General features: G+C 36.2%; 1 protein-coding gene across 2 annotated transcripts in view; it reads right to left on the reverse strand.

Annotated features, from left to right (window-relative positions):
• LOC150076718 (putative ATP-dependent RNA helicase DDX17) overlaps positions 1-24,254 on the reverse strand; it is a 244,366-nt gene that overhangs the window by 67,088 nt on the left and 153,024 nt on the right. For both annotated transcript variants that reach the window (XM_090385598.1, XM_090385599.1), the window contains exons 11-12: positions 20,008-20,069; positions 2,087-2,146 (exon numbers count right to left, since the gene is read on the reverse strand). In XM_090385598.1, coding sequence (XP_090241724.1) covers positions 2,087-2,146; positions 20,008-20,069 — 122 coding nt within the window. The remainder of the gene's footprint in view (positions 1-2,086; positions 2,147-20,007; positions 20,070-24,254) is intronic.

Genomic DNA, 24,254 nt, shown 5'->3' on the forward strand with positions numbered 1-24,254 from the left:
GATCATCACTGGTTGGATGTATTTAGTTATTGTACTAATCTTGATACACCTAAGACACAGTGGTACATGAACGCTCCCCAGCAAGGTTGTAGTTTCCAAGATTCTCATACAGGTGCATCTGCTGCTAATTACCATGGTACTTAAGCATTCTTTTGTTAATTACCATGGTACTTAAGCATTCTTGTTCTGAAAGCATCCCTTAATATCTGCTCACTTGATTTCTACATTATATTGCATGGAACAAACACATTATGCTATTATTGAAGCAGCACTAAATTCCATAAAAAGCGTGGGTGTTACCTAATAATGTGGCCACTCAGTGTAGATCTTCCTAATTACTAACAATAACATATACAAAATGACTTGACTTCCAACTGTCAATAAATTTTGTTGCCAAAATGCCTTTCCTCCTACATCTCATAAAACAACTACAATTTACCTGTAAGTTTGAAAGTGTGAATAAATGACCTGCTCTTGCATCAATAATCACAGAGGGGAGGTGAATAACAAGTTCTAGCAACTGATATGCAACTATCTAAAATGGGTATCATCATCATGACAAGATTGATTTGTACAATTCAATACCTAGTGAAAACAGTTATTACTTCTTTCACTTAAACATTTTCAAAAAGGCAAAATGCAACATCAAAAATTATGAAAATAAATTTTAAATATCATTGCAAGGCATATTTTAAGTTTTTATTTTGGATAAATTAGGATAAAAAATAAAGATATTAAAATAAATCAATTTCTCATGAAGATGAAAATCGGTAGTGATCACACAACTTGCAAGATATGACAAACGTTAGCCAATAATGATCACAAATTGTATATCACTGTATATTGTTTTTGTATATTAGTCAAAACACTTAGACTTTAAGTTGAAGCACATTGTGTGTGTAAATCCCCACAGAATTTCTAGAAATGATTTACATTCACTTTACATTAAGGAACTCTGAGTACAATACAGTAAAATTATAACCAGATATGGCAATAGCCGTTGTACATTTCTAGTTTTATAATGAAGTTAAATACACTACAAGTCTCTTAAGCAGAGTGTAACTTATTTCTTTATCAAGTAGTTTGGTTTTGTCCGGGGATTTACTGGCACATAAACTATGCTGATTTTGGTGCATTAATTTATGATTGACCTTGGGTTGATTAGCATATTAACAACTCACAACTCAAGTATTGGTAGCCTGCATGACTTCATATAGATCTTATGATATGGGCATAGAAGCCAATATTCCTTACCTTGAAGAAAAACTTGAGATATACTTGTAAACCACTTCATCTCTGTCCTCAGTAGCAGCTTAAGAAGCAGGATATATTGCCATCATTTGGAGAGGTCTGGATTCAATTCCTATTGAAGACTGGAGAAATTTTTTAAATCTCCAACTGAAGTTGTAGCTAGTAGATCTCAGGTGGAAAGAGTAGGTCTTCCCAGCAGGTTATTCCAGGAGTTTTCAGCCTACCCAATATGCAAATTGGAGTGGAAACATGTTCCCACAGACATAACACACTAACTATTACAGGAGTGACAGGTCACACAAGAAAACGTAGTCTTCTAATTATGCATCCCCAGAAAACAAGCTAGATGCACAATTAATCTTTTTTTTTTAATTTTTTATTATTATTTTAAAATTATGAAGGATTTACTGTTTAGAAGCAAAATTATTTTACTTAAAAACAGTCTTAGGGTAACGATGTAAAATAGTGTTTTAAAAAAGAAAAACCTAGGTCTAATCCCAGTGCTAATGTCCAAAATACGTTTTAGTACTTTTCTTTCTTAAGTGACAGAATATAAATCCACTTTCTCCCTAGCAGCTATAATTAATATTTTTATATTATAGAGAAAGCTATACCACCTCTGCTAATTAGCCTCCTGGATGAATACAAATCACTGTCATGAGGGGATGAAATTTATTTTTAAAAGAGATGCATTTTACATAGCTGCCATGAATTTTTTGTTACCAAAATCTGAACTAAGTTATAGAATTCATCAATATACAAATCAAAATTTGATTTTTATCTTTATTATTAATTTACTATTATTTGTTTTTAAAGAGTAAACAAATCTACTAACCTAGACCTCGAGCTGCAACATCAGTAGCAACAAGAATTGGTGAACGACCAGTGCGAAATTCTAAAGAGAAAAATATTCTTTTACATTTCTTACTTACTTAGAAAACAGAACACTCATATATTTTAATTGCTTAACAAACTAGGTAATTATTACAATGCAATGACTGCATGGCAACCACCTAGTCATTATAACTTCAAATGGTTATTATTAAAGTTCTATTCTAATGTGAAGACAAAATGCTATAAATGCCTACTTTACCTTAAGGTACCTTTCCCTCTGTTATTTTGCCTATTTTTCACCTTGCACACTCACAACTGATGTATGGATCTCCCAGTGAAACCCTTTTTGGGGTTTCACTGGGAAATCTAGACAAAGGACATTAAAAAATGGCAAATTCATGCATTACATTCAAAAAGCAGTAAAATAGAGTCAGAAAAATTGTAAAATAAAAATTGATGGTAGATTTGATAAAAGGTTTGGTGAATGTGGCTAAAAATTAATTTTATTCAATGATAAATGTTTACACTGTTAATATCTGTAAATACAGTCACTCCCCGACTTACGTAAGGGTTGCGTTCCACAGAACTCTACTTAAGTCGGAATTTTCCTAAATGCTTATGCAGCACTCGCAAATTTGATTAAAGCAAAAAAGAAATGTTCGACAAACATGTAAATAGAATTATTTATTCAATTTTTTATCTCATGTGCAGGAAAAATTACAAGTGTATAAAATTACAAAAAAGAGAGAGGAGACAGGCATAACTAACATCAACAAGTTTTACCTTTTGAGCATCATTGCCAGAATTAACTCTCCAGCTGTATATAATACAGCTGGAGGGTTAATAAGCACACAGCCCTCCACAGCCCGGAAGTTGAGGGCTTGTGGAACTTTAGCCAGGATTTTTTCAAGCACATCACAAAATTTCTCTGCAGCTGTAGAATCGACACTGGCAACTTTACCACATACTTTAATGTTTTGGAAACCAACACGATGCTTGAACCTATTAAACTATCCATTGCTTGCCACGAACTTAACTTGGGGTTCGCTGTACTTATCCTTAATAGTATTAGCATTAGTAATGGCCGCATGGTGCAAGAAAGCAAAAAAAAAAAAAAAAAAAAAATCCAAACAAAACAATGATAAAAAAATAAAAAATAAAAATAAATAAATAATAATAATTAATAATAAAAAAAAAAGGAAATTAAACCTATCATCCTATGTGCTTCCCTTACCAGAAAGTACTATCCAGATGACCTTTGAATTTCCCCAAACTGTCGGCCTCTACCACCCATGAAGGCAACTTATTCCAGTAATTTATAACTCGCTGGCTAAAATAAAACTTCCTGCAGTCCAATCTAAACATTTCCCCCTGTAACTTGAATTTATGTCCCCTAGTTCTAGCATCATTTATAATCTTGAAAATTTCGTCCTCATTCATTTTACTGATGCCTCTCACGGCCTTAAACACCTCAATAAAATCTCCTCTAAGGTGTCTAGTTTCCAAACTCTGCAACCCACATATTCGAAGTCTTTCTTCATGACACCCTTTTGCCGATCTCACACCAGGCGAGTTACCCGTCTTTGCACCCTTTCAAGAAGCTCGATGTCTTTCTTTAGGTGCGATCTCCATACTTGAACACAGTATTCCAAGTGTGGTCTAACATAAGCCTTATATAATGGGATTATCACGTCCCTATCTCTACTTGCAAAAGTTCGATAGATCATCAATAGGATACCATGGGCCTTCCTTGCAACCTGTTTACAATGTTCAGAGAATTTCATGTCTGACCGTATCGTAACACCCAAGTCCCTTTCCTCCAGTAACTCCATCAAGTGAATAAGTTATTTTGGGATTACTGTTTCCCAGGTGTAATAACTTACACTTTGTTGGATTAAAGCATAGCTGCCATTTTTCTGACCATTCCTGAAGTCTATCTAGGTCTCTCTGAAGAAGCTCAGCTTGACAGTGATCATTAACTACTCTACCAATTTTAACATCTGCAAATTTAGACATCATGTCCTCTATCCCTTCATCAATGTCGTTTATGAAAATTAAAAACAACCTTGGTCCTAATACTGATCCTTGGGGAACCCCACTTCTTACATCAACCCAATCTGAGGAATAGCCATTTATCACAACCCTCTGCCTCCTGCCCTGAAGCCATCCTTCTATCCATCTAAGGATTTTCCCAGTGATTCCACCTGTTCCAGCTTATAAAGCAACCGCTTATGTGGGACTGAGTCAAAAGCTTTGCTGAAATCTAAATAAACAATGTCGAAATTATTCCCTAAATCCAGCTCGTGAGTGACCCTATATCTTCATAAATACTTCTTTCTTTTGCTTGAATGGCCATTTGACTCAGGGGCACTTGCTTCTGAAGCTGATTTTCCATCCATATTATCATTAGCTTTTCCATCTTTGATATAGCACCTGAATGCTATTTTGTGATCACTGTTGATCTTAAATGCTTTGATCCTTTAACATGTTCTTTTATATGTGCACTGTCCCTTAAAATAGTATTCAATGTTGAAGCAGTGAGACCTAATTCTGTGCAATAGATGACAAACTTTGTCCTGCTTCTTACTTCTTAATTAATTATCTTCATTTCTAAATCAATTTTTTTCGTTTCCTAGCACTGCCAGCACTTCGACTTTCCGTTTATCCCTTTCCCTTCACCATTGTAATAAGTAAATAGGAATGAGGAAAAGATTCTGATAATTTACTTATGTTTTTTATATAATTCAAGATTTCAGTGAAGGGGAACTCATTTCACCATAATACCGTAACGTAAAAACCCACAGAATTTCAGCTATTGGTATTACCGTTTATAATAGATTTAGCTAGCAGAAAAGCCCAATAAACTGGAAAGTGCAAATTGTTTTTTATTGTTTTATGGTAGTGACCTCCAGAAATGTTTTAGAAAAATATCACAAAGGCGTTCAAAAAATGATTCTTATAACGGAACATATGATAACGATGAAAGTGTAGTGCAATTTCCATTATAAAAAGTAGGCTCTGGCACAATAAATTAAACTTGGTGTATGCTGCAGCCTATGCTTCATGTTGTCAAGGTATGCGTCCGCAAAGATCCTGAAAATGCCATATTTGTCCTGTCATTGCAAACAGACATTCCTGAATTAAAATATACAATAACCAAGGCAGTGGTTTCAATTTCTGCAGATGTGCTTACAGCTCACAGCTGCCTCTCTCAAACCCTGGTTGCTTCCTTTGATGGGCGTGTGCTTAATAAACTGGCCACTCTGTACATTATTAATGAGACATATACAGAATTTCTGAAAGTTTCTAATGAACCCAATAGGCCCCCAAATAAGTGCAACAAGAATCATGACATTTTGTAGTTGACTTGTTCTTAGAATTTTGCAAGCATGTCTGCAGAAATTGAAACCACTGCTTTGGTGATTGTATATTTTAATTCAGGAATGTCTGTTTGCAATGACAGAACAAATATGGCATTTTTTTTTTTTTTTAAACAGCTCTGCAAAAAGAAGTAAAGTGGTATTAGAAGGGTTGGTTGATTGATTGATTTTGTGTTTAATGGCACATTGGCAGCTTAGGCCATAATGTGCCAAGTCAATAATTAGTAGGGTAGGAGGGAATGATGACAGCAATGCAAGGAACACCACTTTTAATAAAAATTAGGTATTTAAAGTTCTAATGCGATCCATTTCTGAGGTAGTGTTATTGAGATATTATGGCATATTCACATGAAAGTGAAGAGAATGCCGTCTTGCCAGAAGATAAATTCATCAGCACCTCCATGAAGTCAAACTGAGGTATGAGGCAGTATTGGCAAATTTTCCAAGTGATATCTTTTTCATTGAAAAGAAAGAAACACAAATTTTATGATATAAAATGAAACAAAAACGTGATTTCTGGAAAATTTCATTACTTAGCAAGGATTTTTAGTGCCCTACACCAAATGTTTTTTTAGCTGCCTTTTCCATTTAAGTGAAAAGTGACCTTGTCACAGAAAACAAACTACCTGCCATGCCACCCTATTCGATTTTCAGTTTAAAGTTACAGCAGAGCTCATATTACTTACACGAGTCATTCTATTTTTAAATAACTGCAACTCAGCTTTCAAAAGTAAATACTGGAGAATACGTTAAACTGCTGCTTATAGTACAGTAGAATCTCGATTTTCCAGGATAGATGGCAAAAATAAAATCTTAGATAATCAATTTCCCAATTAATCCAAAAATATCGAAAAACGTTCAGCAACGTACCTAAACTTACCTGTTTAGATAATGATGTATGCTTGCATCGGGCGGAAAATTCTGCTGACAGTGGCGCACAATAATTTTCACAATATTTTTTTATAAGTTTTGTTTTAACTAAAAAAGTCTACTGATATCTTTAAAATATGTTTTGTTTTTAACAAAATATTTTATATTTAAGAAAAGTAGGAGAGAAATGAAAATCAATTCACTTAGAGAAAATACTAAAGTACAGAAGATTGTTTTTTTCCCTTTTGCAACTTTATGACGAATGGCACTTCAAATATTTCTTAAAACCGTTTTTTTCAAGTCAAGAAGTGCTTCTGCATGCCTTAAAGCAACATTATGGCTAATTTTTGTGATGATATCCTCTTCTTCCTCACTTAGTGGCACATTCACATTACTTAGCGGCAGTGTTGTAGTCATTACTTGATGTAAAATTTCTTCACCATTTAGTACTTCATGTCCAGCTAAATCTTTTTCAGAATTAAACCAATCACGAATTGATTGCTCATTGACATCCCCATGCTCCTCACAATTTGTTGCAAATTTCGCAACATTTCTGGTACCAGATCTTCGCAACTTTCTTCAGATCCTAAGAATCTTTCATCGTTTCCAGGTAAAATTTTATAGTAAGACCTCTTTAAGGTTAGGCTTTTTATTGATTTCCATGCTGTTGAAACTCCGTAAATTGCATCCAATACAGTCATGTTTTCCCAAAATGTCAATAAATCACAATCATTTTATTCCGCTAACTTGAAAGATAAATTTCTGCGATAAATTGCTTTCATTTATTGGATGACACCTCGATCCATAGGTTGTATTAAAGCTGTAACATTGGAGGATAAATGTTTGATGAAAATATTTCCATCATCTGATTTTAGAATTTCTTCATTAGGATGATTTGTGCATTGTCTAATAGCAGGACAGCTTTCTGTGACAAGCCCAGTGATGCCAGATGTTGGCGCACTGAAGGCACAAATTTAGTTCTAAACTAACTGGAAAATATTTCCCTGTCTATCCAGGCTGACTTATTGTTGCAATAATTGACAGGTAAATTTGATATTGAAATACTCGAGAAAGCCCATGGTTTTTTTGCTATTCCAATTATGCAGAGTTTCAAAGAATGAGACCAGGAAGCATTTGCACAGCAAATAACTGTCATTTGCTTTTGCATTTTATGTCCTGGAGCTTTTATCTTGGTTTCGTAAGCAAAAGTTTTTGATGGAAGACATTTGCAGTACAATCTTGTTTCATCTGCATTGTAAATTTGCTACGGCACAAGTTCATTTGTTTCAATAAATGTTTGAAACTCACTGGTGAATTCTTGGGTGGCCGGTGCATCACTACTTAGTTTTTAACCCTGAATGGAAATCTGATGAATTCCATGCCTCTGTTAACCGTGTCAACCTGCAATCACCCTGCAATTTTAATTTGTCAAATAAACATTTTGCCTTTGCTGCACAAACTGCTCCAGAGACCGGAAAGCCCTCTGCTCTTTGTTAGCTAAACCACAAAACTATTGCCTTGTTGAGGTCCTCGTATGTAGACCGTTTCTTCAATTTTCTGTTAGTCATGCCTTGAACGCTATCAGATGTGCCAGCAAACTCTAATAGCTTCCCTTTATTTTTTACGATATCGCATAAGGTTTGGTCACCAACATTTTTAAGATTTAATGGATGCAGAGTTTACAATCTTTTGAATAATTTCAAGTTTTTGTACAATTGAAAGCACAACTTTTGCGTTTACCCAACATTTTTGCGATTTCTAAACAAAAAATATTTACTATAAAAAGATATTCGACTGAATCACTCCTGACTTAAATAATGAAAGAAAATTTTTCTTTCTGCAACACTACGGAACACAGCATTCCAAGCGATGCATTAAAACAAACTAAACATGTGTTCTCTTTCTGTTGTTTATTTGAGCGGAAGCTGTGAAGACAGCGGGGTCTGCGGGGTAATAGTTTCATCTCCCAATCACAACTTATAATGCCGCTTCTTGTCACTTCTATTTAACTTATTCTATTTATTACTTGAATTTTATGATTTCTGGTTGATTTTTTTAATTTTTATTATTATTATTTTATTTTTATTTTGGAGTCTTGAAGTGTCATGGTTAATCCGATCCCGGTAAATTAAGAGTCTGATGTATATATATCTCTCTAATTTGATGAATGCAGACTTTGCACAAAGGTTACTCTTCAATGTATTGTTTTCTCAGTGACATGAGAATGCCTTAGACACTTCTCCCATGCAGCTATAGCCCTGAAAATACTTACAACAATTCTAAATTGTTGATGATGGATGTAGATATCTGGTAGATAAATTTAGAATTGGTTTTTTGTGTGAAGAAGCCATTTCAAGAACATGTTATTTCTGGTAGATTTTTGATCATTTGAGCATTTACTGACATATGCATCATTAGTGTTTCACACACTTGGCAAAGTGTTTATTTCTTTTTGCTTTTTAATCCCATCTCTTCCATCATGCAGTATGATTGATGACTTTCGATGTTATGATGAACATCATGGTGAGATCCAGTCTTCCTAGATTTCAAGGGAACAGCTCTAAAACGGTGCTCGCAGGCCGGCCACTAGTTCGTACACTGGACCGAACCTATTGGTAACTCTTTAGAAGGCTTCTGGATCAGCTAGTGTATAATCTTGCTACCACTACTCTGCCAGATAGTGACTGGAGGGAGTACGAGTAGCGTGTATGCAGGGGACATTGTCGAGGCCACTTATGTCAAGGATCTGGGTATATTCTTACCATGTGTACGCCACATACAAAAATTTCATTACTTCATACAGCATGTCCCACCCACTTTTTCTCACTATTGAATACACAATGAATTGTCAAACTAATAGAGTAAGCTTATCTGCGAAAAGATCTAAACCTCCCAAACACTTCCTAATTCATTTCACAAATATACATGGTCTCAATTCTAATCTCAACGATGTCCATTTCCACTTGCAGTCTGCCAAACCCCATGTACCTTTTCTAACAGAATCTCAGTTATCGGTTGATTCAACTACTGTTCATCTCAGTTGCCCAAATTATTCGCTATATGATTCCTTTCACCTCAAAGGTGGGACTTGTGCATATGTCCGTTCCGATATTCCCTGTCAGACTGGTATTCTCTGGTAATTTGGAATCTCCTCTTTTCAATCTTCTCTGGCTTAAAATCTCTCTACATCATTGTGTCAAATTCACCTGTTGTCTCTACTATTCTACCAACTCCACTAATCACTTGGAGCTCTTTGACTTCCTCTCTTTGCAACTTGACTTTCTCCAGTCCAACTTTCCTAACAGTGAAGTAATTTTTCTTGGTGATTTTAATGTTCACTACTCCAGCTGGCTTCTGTTCTGTATCCGACCCAGCTGGTCGAGATCCTGAGGCTTTTGCAATTACTAATTACCTTACACAGATTGTTCATTTACCTACAAGAATACCGGACAATCCTAATTATACAGCCAATACGCTTGATCTTTTTCTCACAAACAACCCTTCTAAGTAAGTGGTCGAAGTGAGAGGTCCTTTAGGCACTTCAGATCACAACTTGATGATCGTCTCTTCTCCAATGGAGCCATTATCTCATGGCTATTCCCAACCTCGTATTGTTTGGCATTACAAGAATGCAAAATGGAATGACCTGCGAGATATCTTTTCTTCTTTTCCTTGGTTGGATTACTGTTTCAAAACTTCTGATGTCAACGTTTGCTCAGATCGTGTCAGTGAGATTATTCTTGCAGGAATAGAATCCTTTATCCCACACTCCACTTTAATATCTCGTCCTTTATATAAACCTTGATTTTCCAATAAATGTGATAAGGCTGTTCGTAATTAGCTTGTTTCTAATTCTTCAGTTTCATTTTCTGCCTACACCAAAGCTTGCAACAATTGTAAGGCAGTTATTAATCAGTCCAAACTAGAGTTTGAACAGGCTAAGAGTAGAAAACTTGCTTCTTGCCATAATGGTAGCTGTGCATTCTGGTCTCTTGTCAAAGCTATTGGCCGCAATTTCTGGCCATCTCTGCTCCCACCTCTGTCAAAACCAGGTGGTTCTGTTGTCACTTCAGCCAAGGATAAAGCTGACCTGCTAGCATCCCATTTTTCTTCCAACTCATGTATTAATGATCTTGGTAAAACACCTCCCACCATTCCCAACAGGCTCAATTCAATGCCTCCTGTGGTCTTCCATCAAAAGGATGTCAGAAGGATTTTGACAAATCTTGATGCTAAGAAAGCCTTACTTCCTGATGATATTTCTCCACTTGTTCTGAAAACCTGTGCTCCTGAACTTACTCCTGTTCTTTGCCGACTTTTTTCACTTTCTTATTCCAAAGGTGTTTTTCCTTCTGCTTGGAAATTTGCTCATATCCAGCCAGTTCCTAAAAAGGGTGACAAATCCCTCCCATCCAATTATCGTCCCATTGCAATTACTTTTACTCTTTCTAAAGTAATGGAGAAATCAATTAACCTTTATGAACTCTTAAACTACCTAGAAACCTTCCGTCTGATCTATGATCGCCAGTATGGATTCCTCCAGTGATATTCTGGCTTATGTTACCCATTTATGGACTAATTCAATGGAAAAGTTCGGTGAAACTCAAGCAGTTGCTCTTGACATCTAAAAGGCTTTCGATCGTGTTTGGCATAAAGGTCTTCTAAACAAGCTTCCGTCTTATGGTTTGCCTACTGTTTTTTGTAATTGGTTATCCAATTTTCTCTCTGATCACTCAGATCTAAGGGTGATGGTAGATGGCTCTCTGTCTTTAACTTCTCCACTAATGCTGGTGTCCCCCAAGGTTCAGTTCTTTACCTCTTGTATATTAATGACCTTCTTCCATTGACTGGAAATCCTATCCATAGTTTTGCCGATGATAGCACATTGCATTCCACATTCCATTTTGGGAAACCTTGCCCTGCTCAATCAGTTCAACTTTTTGAAAATCTGCTACCAATTCCTTAAATGCCGATCTCCAGGTAATTCTCCAGTGGGGCAAACACAACTTAGTCGATTTCAATCCTTCTAAAACTCAGTCTTGTCTTATATCTCGCAAAAAGGATTCTTCTGCTTATCTTTGGTGCCACTCCGATTTCCAGGCAAGTTGATATATATCTTTTGGGAATTACTCTGACTTCTAATCTCTCTTGGCACAAGCACATTACAAATATTGCTTCCTCTGCATCTAAAAAATTTGATTTTCTCTTTTCTTCTCGGCGTTACTTTTCTTCCAAACAGCTGTTCACTCTGTACAAATTGCAAATCCGCCCTACCATGGAATATTGTTCCCACATCTGGGGTAGTGCCCCCAAAACCTCTTGATTCCATTCAGAAAATGGCAGTTAGGTTAATTAATGATTCATCTCTAACAGAGTCTCTCCACTCGCTGTTCCATAGACGTACTGTTTCTGATGCATGCCTTTTCTGCAGATACTTCCATGGACATTGTTCTTCTGAATTGGCTTCTATAAATCCCACTCTCTCTTTCAAAACAGTCTGAACACGTGCCCTTACCAGCCAACATCCATTTACTGTCCAACTTCAAACTCACAGAACCAACTTTTCATCTTGCTCGTTTATTCATTCAACTGCCGTTTTTCTGGAACAACCTTCCTTCATACGTGGCGCCTCCACAGCCAGGTGGGCAGGAGCAGCAGTGCGTAGCACACACTTCTTGATTAGACCGGGGTTCGAGCCCGTAACCACCAAATACGGAGGATGCGGAAAGGTCAGGGAATGACGACCACATATCCCCGGAGCAATATGGCCTTAGTTGCTAATGCTCCTAAAAACCAAATAACAACAATCTTCATATGTATTTCCTGAAAATTACAGTCTACAGAAGTTGAAGTCCAATGTCAACAAATATCTTTCTTGCATAATAATATGCATGATTGGAAGTGGATGTAAATCAACATGAGGATGAATTGCGCTTGAGATATAAAAATGATTAAAATAAGAGACCAATTCGGCTGGGGCTTCAGCTGATATAAAAACAAATGTAGAGATTGTGGAGTTCAAAGCAAATTGTGTAATGCAGTTAGCAGGCGTCTCTTGTAGAACCTGACTTCAGAATGCCAAGACATTACCTTTGACGCTGATATCAGCAACTCATTGACTTCAACAGAGGGCCGATTATTGGCCTTTAAGAGGCTGGATGTTTGCTTTCTCATGTGTGGAATGTGTGGGCCATGACAATACCAAAGTGCACAGATGTTGGCAACAGTGGCTGTGGGAAGGTATGACGTCTCATCAAACAGGTAATGGAGCATGACAGGGGATTACAGAATAGGAGGATTGTTTTATCCCTCAATATGTTTACACTGCACCTACAACTATGCTAGCTACCATCCAACAAGCTATAACGTCAGCTGGCTGTTATCCCACCACTTGCTGTTATTTTGGTTTTTAGGAGCATTAGCAACTAAGGCCATATTGCTCCGGGGATATGCGGTGGTCATTCCTTGACCTTTCCGCATCCTCCGTATTTGGTGGTCACGGGCTCGAACCCCGGTCTAATCAAGAAGCATTTGCTATGCACTGCTGCTCCTGCCCACCTGCCTACGGAGGCACCCCCACCACTTGCAAAACCATTGCACACTGGCTGGCAAAAGAGAGCCCTGTGCATATCAGCCATTGCATAGATTATCCCTGATCACTCCCCAGAGTCAGCACCTGGAATGGTGTTTTGCATGGTCTATCTGGAATAGAGAATGACATCAAGTTGTCTTTACTGATGAATTCTGCTTAGGGTTGGTGACTGCTGCATACATGTGTCGCAATAAAAGGATTTGTGGGGAATTGTTGAATGCAGTGACGAGTCGTGTTAAGCCATTCAGAAAATTTCTGAATGAACTGCTGGAAGAGCAGGAACTGATTTTATCACAAGCATAGAATGCTGATGAAACAGGCCTATTTAATTGAGCACTAACTGAGACTCTCAGACCCATGCTCATGAAAAATCTACCCACAGGGCATAAGATAAGTACAGAACACATTTCAGCTCTACTTAAAAGAAGTGCAGATGAATTACACTGCCTGAGACCTGCTGTAGTTGGGAAGGCAAGAAGACCTAGACCTCATGTCATAAAGGATATTATGGATATCATCTACTATATGAATACAGGACTTGGTGAACACAATGATCCTACAGACAATGTTGAATGCCATACTTCACAGTTTGATGGTGTTATGGTGTGGGGAGCAATCAGTTTTGATATTTTGTCATCATCAGTGTTTGTCAATGGCAATCTGACTGCTGTTATGTCGTTGATATTGTGGAACCCATTTCTCTCCACTTCCTTACTGGGGCGGCAGAAACTATTTTCCAGCAGGAATACACCCGAATGCATACTGCACGGGTTCCCTCTGAGTGTCTTCATTGTGTAGACAGACATTCAGCCAAGTCTCCGGATTTCTCCCCATTGTGCATTATGGGGCTTGCTGAGAAATACTGCAGGATTCTATTTGACATCTGTACAACTTAATGCCAAGCAATTTTGTTCAGTGTATTCGCAACCATGGTGGATGTACCTCACACTGATCTGCCCACTGTAAGCATCATTGTGTCATTATTGTGTTCACACATAAATTAGCATCTACACTTTTATCGTGTTCCCTAACTCCTTGGCTATCATTACTCTAAATATCCCTTCTGCATTCCTCTTCCTTCAGAAAAACAGAAGTTGAAGGTATAAATGAGGAATGAGAAAAGTTGGCTCTGGGAGTCTGAAGTTTAACAGTAAATGGATGATTGGTTGCAGCAAGTATTTGGACTGGTCTGGTGGGGGAAATCAGAGATGCCAATTCAGAAGAACAGTGACTACAGAAGTATCTATAGAAAAGGCATGGACCAGAAACATCTGAGAAGACAGGCAATGGAGAAACCATGTAGGAGATGGATCATTAATTAATCTGATTACCCTCTTTTGAATGGAGAATTTGCCACATTTGAATACAAATATGGCAAAAATATTACATAGTAGAGTGGATCCAAGATTTGAACAGTGTGTGTGTGTGTGTGTGTGTGTGTGCGTGTGCGTGCGCCCGCGCAGCAAGCTTATAAGTCAAGATAATCCACTGTCCAAGAATCTGAGTCCTGGTTCTTGTCTTCCACCAAAGGTGAGCACAGAAAAGGCAGATTTTTTTTTTTTTTTTTTTTTTTTGCCAAATATAAAAACAGGACTGTGTTTTAGAAGAATTGAAATTAAGTTATCATTACCCTATTTCAGAATTACCTGAAGATCAATGTTTAAGAAATTGGCAGTGGATATTTGAGAATTTGGAGCTGTTTTGTAGAGGATATGGTTTCTGAAACTGGAAGGTGCTATCAACAGCAAAACTACGGATATGATCTCCATTCAGGAGAAGAAAGTCATCACAAGAAGAAGAGTAGGAAAAAGAACTGAATCTTGGGGAAAACCTCAGAACAAAATGGAGAAGTGAGAACACAAAGAACCATCTACCTGCAGAGAGCAGTCAAAGAGAAATTCGGATAACCAATTGTAACAAAAAACAGTCAGTAATACATTAGATGGGAGCTTGTTTAGAAGGCCTGTATGTCAAACATGATCAAATGCCTTAGAAATGTTGAGAAAATCTACCTTGAAACTTTCCCAATTAATCTGTCCAGAGATGGGTAACATAAGACAATATAACACCGGTGGCTCGAAACTGACAGAATCCATATTGGCAAATTATCCTTATAACTGAATATCACAGGCAGGAGACAGTGTAAAGTGAACTAGGAACGGTAGAAGGTTGTTCCTACAGACAATGTGGAGACAAAGAGAGAGAGAGAGAGAGAGAGAGAGAGAGCGAGAGAGAGAAGAACCCACTAGTAAATCAGCTTTATCTTTAGCTAAGGAGGCAATAGAAACATCAGTTTTGGGTGAATAGATGGATAAAAAAATTGCCGCTAATAGCTTTGGCAAGAAACCAGAATACGTGACTACTGTTTCAACAAGGAGCAAGTTTTCTACTTTTAGCCTGATCAAAATCTATTCTGGATTGATTCATAACTGCATTATAATTGTTGTGAGATTTAGTGTATACATAAATGAACCTGGAGACTTGGACACAAGCCAATTCAAATATGCAACGTTCTAATTTTGAACCACTGTAGCACATTTATTGGAAAACCAAGGCTTAGATAAAGGACAAGATTTTAAGGTGGGGGGTGTGGAATAAGGATTTGATCCCACAAGAATAATTTCATTGACATGATCTGAACAAACAATGATGTCAGAAGATTTAAAACAGTAATCGAACCAAGGAAAAGAATAGAAATCCCACAGATCATTCCAATTTGCATTCTTTAATGCCAAACAACAGGGGCTAAGAAGGGCCGAGAGAGAGAGAGAGAGAGAGAGAGAGAGAGAGAGAGAGAGAGAGAGAGAACGAGAGAACGAGAGAGAGAGAGAGGGGGGGGCTCCACTGGAGAAGAGATCGCCACAAAGTTGTGACCTCAGGTGCCTATGCGACCACTCACCTTGACTGCATACTTTGAAGGATTATGAGAAAAAGATCGTGATCATTGTTCATGTTGTCAGGTATTCTAGGGGTAACTGAATAATCTGTGAAAGGTCATTAGTAGTTGCAAAAGTCAACATCTCAACTAGCTGGAGTTTTCCATCCAGGAGAAGAAAGTCATTAACATACAAGAGGAAGAGTAGGAAAAAGAACTGAACCTTGGGAAAACCGCAGCACAAAATGGAAAAGTGAGAAGGCAAAGAGCCATCTACTAAAACTGACAAGGAAAATGACCTCGCTGTTAGGAAAGTTTGACTGGAGAAAATCAAATTTCAAAGAAAGGAAGTCAGAGTTCCTAGTGATTAGCAGAGTTGGGAGAAGGATACAGGCAACAGATGAATTTGGCAAAATGGAGTAGAGAGAGAGATTTCAAGCCAGAGAAGTTTGAAAAGAGAAGATTTCAAATTAGTTGAGTCTTTCAAGAGGAAATATCAGAGCAGATGTATACACAAGTACCACCTTTGAATAGGGCCTACCTTAGGCCTAGGCAAGTTCCCTGGGCCTGTAAATGGCAATGTAAACAAGCAAAATTGGTGATATTTAGTAGTGTAATGATGAGTATTAGAAACATACTTTCAAATCGTAATGTAGCTTCTAATCAAAATGCACGTGTCACAGATATGTTCGGATTTATATATATTTCTAAGGAAATATATACAAATCCGAAAGAATAAATCTGCATATATCTCCTTAGAAATATATGTAGATTGATTTGCTTTACCTTTTTATATTGACTGTGTAATCCTAATTTTACGAGAGACCTATGCCCTATTTTTTTACTATTAAAGTAGGACATTTCATTATAAACATATTTACTGCGGCCACAAAATACCTTTTGCCTAGGGCCCACATATCCTCAAGTTAGGCCCTGCCTTTGAAGTGAAAGGAATCATAGAGCGAATAAGTAGGACAACTGATAATTGGGATTCTGTCAGAAAAGTGGGGCTTGGCAAACTGCAAATGGACTTGAAATTAAAATCGAGACCATAATTTTGGAAATATTTTACATTTTGTGGAATTAATTCAGTTTTTGCAACGTTTAGATCTTTTCAGAGATAAGTTTGTTCTATTAGTTATACTATTCATGACGCATTCAACAAATTGAGTAAAACTTGGTGGGGGGGGGATTCTGTATGTAACAATTGAATTTTTGGATATGACGATAGAAAAAGCAACAATATACCCAGCTCCATGACATTAAATAGTTCTGACAATGCCCCATGCACACATTATGTGGACTCCCTCCATTTACTAGGTGACAGAATAGTGAGAATGACGATTACACTACCTGGTCTGGTTTGGTGGGTATGTTATATTTTTCTTGATCTATAAACTCGAAAATCCTTTTCTTAGTTTTTGAAATGCAAAATTGTTTTAGCACAGTAAATAATAAAAAAACATCAGAAATACCAGACAAACTTTCAATTTCTATGGCTTTTATAATTTACTTATATTTAGTCAAACAGTTCTGACTTCAATTTCAACAAAGCAGATGGAAGAATATTTCAATAATTAACTAGCCATTGGTTGAAGACAATGCTGCAATATGAATTTACGAAGTCCTGCTTGTTTAAGATAAAGTTTTACATTGGGAGTTAACCATGGAAAAAAAATAAATAAATAACACGTACTACTCGTGTGTCCAATACGATGCTTTCCTTTATTTTTTTATGATGTCAATTTTAAATTGAATAGCTTCCCTTTATTTTTTACAATGTTGCATATGGTTTGGTCACCAACATTATAATGGTTCTTGAGAGATTTAACAGATGCACTGTTTTCAAAGCCCATCATTTTTACAATTTCTAAATTAAAAAAATAAAAAAGTTACTACATATATATATATAAAAAAAAAAAAATCCAACATCCCTGACAAATAATGAAACAAAATTTGTCCTTTTGCGGTGCAACAGAACACAACAATCGACACGATGCACTAAATCAAACATTTGGTCTTTTTTTTTTTTTTTGTTTTGAGCGGTAGTGTGAAGTTGCAAGATAATAGGTACTCTAAATCTCCCAATGATGACTTATAACACTGGTTCTTGTCACTTATTTACGACTTGCAAAATATCTGTTTATACCTATTCTAGTTATTACTTGAATTTTATGATTTCTGGTTGATTTAAAAAATTTTTTTTTATTTGAAGTCTCGAAGTGTCCCAGTTAATCTAGAGTCTGTTGTACTTTATTATTATATATTTAATGATGGCAATGTCTTACTGTGTGTTTAATTTATCAATTAAATTTTATTATATGTATGTATGTACAAGAAAATCACGTTATTATGGGATCGGCAGGTGTTTACTTATATCCGCTGTTTCAGCCATCCATGGAAGGTCTTGGAACGTATCCGCCCTGCAGATATGGGGGATACGTTCCCCCATATCTGCAGGGCGGATAAACACAAATTACTTACTGTAATTTGTGTTTATTAATGTTAAACTTCAAGTGCCAATTCTCAGCCTGTCTGTCTAATTTATCTGGATCTTGGTGCAGTAAGGTATATTTAAACTGCAGCAATTATCAATCCATGGCAGGATGGAAGCCTCCTCAACGATTCATATTGAGGGGAAACGGACCATAACCTGCCACGCTGGTCCAGTGCAGGTTGGTAGAATGACCATATTCAGCAGTCAGAGGCTTAAATCCTGGTGTACTCAAAGAGCGTGTGCTACTGCACCCTCACTCCTGACCACTCGGCTACAGAGGCCTCTTGTTGCAGCAGCATAACTTTAAACCGCCCCTAACCTTTGTATCATCTGCAAATGAAGATATTAGGCTTATTATACCTACATCGGTATCAGCAACCACTAACAGAAGCATCTAATTCCAGCAATTTACAACTTGCTGGCTAAAAAGAAAACTTCCCGCAATCCAGTCAAAACTAATTCCTCTGCAATTTAAATTTTTGGTGACTAATTCTGGAATAATTTATAATAGTGAAAATTTTACCCTCATTTGTTTTACTTTCTCCTCTCAGAGCTTTATATGCCTCAATTAAGTCTCCCCTAAGGTGGCTAGTTACCAAGGTCTATATAACGCACTTATTTGAAGTCTTTCCTCATATAGGGAATTTGATTTTAAAGAAACTGGTTCTGCTCTCAAAAAAAAAAAAAAAAAAAAAAAAACACGCTACCAGCAGAATAAGAAACTCCCATACACCAGAAAATGTTGCAGCTGCAACATCACTGCATTGTCAGTGAACTCATCTGAATGGAGTGTATGATGGAACTGCATCAGGACTTTCCATCCTTACAAGGGACACAGCTCCTGCAAGAATTAAAACCTTGTGATCTCCTACCCAAATTTTTTTTTCTCAAGAAAAGATAATGGATTGTGATGAAGACTTTCTTCACAATCTATGAATGCCTGAAGAAACTCACATTCATCTAAACGATTTTGTTAGTGGTTAGAAGAAACCCCTCCCCAATTCTGCCAGCAGCCATTACACAGTAAGGAATTACAGAATAATGTTTTGGAACCCTCAATTTTAGGATGGCTGTGGATTTATTAAAATGCATGCAGAGAAGAACAAAGAGATTAGTAAGCAGAACAAAAAGCTAGCTTCAATTCTACTTACTGCAGCATCTGAAAACGAGGTGCCTGCAAGATCTGACTGTAGTAGTTTAAGGCTTTTAATGGATTGAGTAAACTAAATGGTGATGGCATCCTTCTTCTTGCTCAGATAACATGCACGAAGAGGGTATATATTTAAGATGAGGAAGGTTGATTACTGGTGTAGCAGTGGATAATTTGAATAAATTTAAGAAGAAAGTATCGAATTATTAGAAGGAATGGACAGGATGTGGGATTTTTTTTTTTTTTTTTTTTGTGACTGATGCTATATAAGCCTGTTTCTTTGCATGATTTGCCACTACTAATACTAATAAAAATGAAAACCATAAGTCACTGTTTTGCCCTATCAATATTTATCAAGAAAGCTGCTGACATTAAGAAGCCACTACATTAAGAATGTGTTTAGGTTCTTTGAATTTCAAATCTTTATGCAATTTTTCCCTCCTCCTTTCTAAGCAATTTAAAAACAGTTCCTGCTCAGAAATTTAGATTTTCTTAGTGCAAAATTTTCTTTTAACTACATGTATGCTACTAAAAATCTTGAAAAATATAAAAATTTACCATTCAACACCCAATCTCTTTCAGGCTGTGATTTATCACCATGAATGCACATAGCTGGCCAACTGAAAATAAAAATAAATTCAATATTTATAAAGTATTAGTACCTTTTTATATATTTAAGATCTATAAAGACATATGTATTTATACACATTTTAAAAAAAGATAAAAGTTAAATTTAAAAAAGATTAATTCTTCTACTGTCAGATTCAATTTAAATAAATAAATTGCTGCTTGGTAGGCAATAAAATGTGAGAGAGAGAGAGAGAGAGAGAGATGGGGGGGGGGGGAAGATTCTAATTACTAAGCTCCAATCCATAATATATCTGAGGATATGTGGCGGGCAGATGTTTAATTTTATTCTAACTACACTGCCAATGGCTGAAGTGGTGTTCTTAGAAACTACAGATGCCGGCAGTAACACCAGGTTGACTTCTCTCTCCCTAAGGGAAAGAGAAGGAGTATCACAAAAAAAGAAATGCATCAATGTAGCAATGTTAGACAGACAAACAATTTCTCCACACCTAAACACAACTAAATACAACTAGGCTGTCAAAAGAATCACTAGCTTAAACGCAAATGACAAATAGTATTAATATTAAAATAGCAAAGAGATGAAAGGAAGTAAAGCTTTAGTAACATCTGCTGCAAGCACTGAGAAAGGAACAGAATGCATGTTGTCAAAATTTGCAAATGAGACTAATTAATTGCACTGGCCAACAAGGTTTTGCTAACATGGGTGAAAGTAAGCATTTTTTGTTAATTTGTATGTGCTGATTATGAATATGACAGTAAAAAGTTTCTATCATGTCACATTTTTTAGAAAATGCAAAAACGGTTTAAAAAAATGTTTGTTTGTTATTTGGTTTTTAGGAGCATTAGCAACTAAGGCAGTGGGGTTTCCCTGGGGTTTCCAAACTTTGTTACTATGCCCCCTTTTAAAAAAAATCTAATCTTGGTACCTCCCCCCTTTATTTCATAAAATAATACACACATTTTTAAATGGTAAAAAATCTATTAATACAAAAAATGAAAAAAACATAACTGACAGAATAATAATAACAAGGTTTTACTATATGTATATTCATTTTTAAATTAATTTGTTTTTAATGCTATGGATGTGCTTGTTTATTGGTACAAAGTTTATCAAATCTAGGTGTCATTGAGGAGAGTGCTACTCGTAGCTCTTTTTCTACTACTAAACGGGCTCAATATTTGGATTTAATTGCAGCTAATGCAGAAAATCCCGCTTTGCATAAATATGATGTTACGAATGGCAGCAGTACTTGCACTGCTTTGCTTGACAAAGTATTATATTCTTCACTTCGATTCAACCAATATTGCACTAGGGTTTCACTCTGAAATTTTTGTTTCAATGAAGTATCACATGATAATTCTATCAATTTTTCCTTTTCAATAGTTGTCAATCCAAATTCATCATCTTGTTCATCAACAAATGGATTCTATATCCACGCGAACTTTGTAAAATCAAGATCTTCGAAATAATGTGAAAAGTGCATTAGCAAACCATCCAAGTGTTCAGTAAATAGATTTTTGTTTGCTTCAATATTAACTCTGGCGCAGAAATCATTTAAAAGTGGAAACATGTCAAACTCGTTTTTTTGTAAATTTGATTTCCATAGCTCCAATTTTTTATGAATGCTTTCAGTTTGTCTTTTTGAATCAGTGAATGCATTTGTGGTCTTTGCATTGATTTATTCAAAACACTCATCAATTTTCCAAAAATTTCAACCAAATAAGCAAGTTTAACAATAAAGTTATCATTCCTAAACAAATTTGCCTCTTATTATGATTTTCATCAAGAAAAATTGCAATCTCTTCTTTGAGTTCAAACACCCTTTGAATCACTTTTGCACAAGATAGCCAATGCACTTCACAATAGTATATAAGTGAGGTATAATTAGCTTCCATATCTTCGCACAGCTTTGCAAACAACCTAACTTTTAAAGGACTGTTTTTATGTAGTTTATAACTTTCGTAACTTTTGTAAAAATGCTGTTGTTCCTCGCTCATATTTTTTGACACAAGAGCTGCTCTGTGAAGCATGCATTGCATTCAGATAACCTCGGGTGCTTTCTTTTTAACTAATGCTTGAAAACCTGCCTTGTGTCCTGACATTGTACTGATGGAGCACAGTCAGAGTCCAATGCAATTATTCCACTTTGTCGTTCTCATAAAAAAAAAAAGTGTCAATTATATTAAAAATTTCATTGGATGTGGCCTTTCCAGGAATGGCATTGCAAAATAATATATCTTCCATTATATTAGTTTCTGCAACATATCGAACATATGCAATTAAATGAGCATCTTTAGCTACATCAGTTGCCTCATCTACTTGTATGGCAAATTTCAAAGTACGCAATCGAGAAACTAACTGATCGCAAAGATCTTCAGATATATCATCGATTCTTCTACCATTATCAGCAAGCAGTATTTGTCGCAACTGTTTTGCATATGATTCGCCAAACATTATTTTAACCATATCAATAGCTGCTGGCAAAACTAGTTTCTCCTATTGTGTGTGTTTTTTTACATTTCGCGATTCTGTAAGAAACTTGGTACGATGCTAGCAATGCATTTGATGGAACAGAAACTATTTTTTGAACGTTTGCTTTTGTTTATTAAACTCGTCTAATTTTCTTTGAAAAAATTCTATGGCTTACCAACATATTCAGAATGCATAGTTTTATGGTGCCGTTTTAATTTGCCTGGTCTCATACTATCTGAAGCCAAAACTTTTGTACAAAACAAACACATTGGTTTTTCACAGCCATCTATAATAAGACTTTTGAATCTTAATGATAAATAGAATGAATCGTATTTTCTTGTCTTGGGAGTTCTACCTCCTTGTTCCCTGTTGCTTGTATTCTCACTACCTTTACTTGTATCAGCATCAGTATCTTCATTATTAGTGGATTTTCTCTTGTAACCAGTCAAAAATTTATCCATTCATCTAAAAATATTAGGATTAAATTTATATTCTTAAAAAATACAACTTCTAAATTACTAATGATTATTATCAGTAAGTAATCACGCCAAAAACAATAAAAAACACAATCACACACTGCTGAAACGCTTCTGTTGACACTTTAGCTACGAGTGACATTTGAATTTGAGGTTATTGTTTTGATGGTTACTGCGACTAGCAGTTCTAGCGGCCGTTTTATAAACTATGCACTTGCAAACTGCAAACCAGTGGTGTCATCCAATTTCTGAAACAACAGGTTTCCAATAAAAAAAAAATCAAAAAAAAAAAAAAAAAAAAAATCAATCTTTACTGTAGTTACCATAATTTCAACCATGCAGCTAATGCTCTACTATGCAATCTACCTATATATAATAAATAAATAAATAATAAATTTTCTGTTTATACTCCGGGACGACCAAACGGTCAGAGGAGTTTTTACAAGATACACAGAATACAAGAAACAGAACCGTATTCAGCAGTCACAGGCAAGAACCCCGGTCACTCAAGGCACGTGTACTTATGCACCCGCACACCTGACCACTAGGCTACGGCACATATCAATCATAATTCATCAATCCATTTCAGCAAAATATATATATTTTTTTTCCAAATAAATGTTTATCTCATGTTTATATCGAAGTTAGAGTGAGATAGGTGGCAGTAAATGCTTTAAAAAATAGGTTATAAAATTTAATGTTATGTTATGAAAATTACATTTCTGTTAAACTTTTCGCACCTCCTTTTGCACTAGTCCATGCCACCCCAAGGAGGCATGCACCCAGTTTGGAAATCGCTGAACTAAGGCCATATTGTTCCGGGGATATGCGGTGGTCATTCCCTGACCTTTCCGCATCCTCCGTATTTGGTGGTCATGGACTCAAACCCTGGTCTAATCAAGAAGCGTGTGCTACGCACTGCTGCTCCTGCCCACCTGGGCTACGGATGTGCCGCTTTAAAAAATGTAAAATAGTTTCAAAATCAACGAAATCGTCCAACCTTGCACTCTGTACCTTTCCTGGTTAAATTTATTGTAACAAAAGACATATCTGTGTTGTTTAATACCTAATACAGAGGATTGATATTTATATATCAATCCTCTGTATTAGGTATTAGTATTGATATGTACCCTGTTTAAGGGTACATATCAATACTAATACCTCTTAGTTTTATGGTCCCGAGGAGTGGCCACTCTGAGTTATATTGCTATAATCCTTATTATGCAGTAGCACATCTGGACCCTACTATATTTCTGACGGCCAGG

Source organism: Mastigoproctus giganteus, chromosome 12 (assembly GCF_048544385.1).
Source record: "Mastigoproctus giganteus isolate SK-2022 chromosome 12, ASM4854438v1, whole genome shotgun sequence".
Lineage (NCBI taxonomy): Eukaryota > Metazoa > Arthropoda > Arachnida > Uropygi > Thelyphonidae > Mastigoproctus > Mastigoproctus giganteus.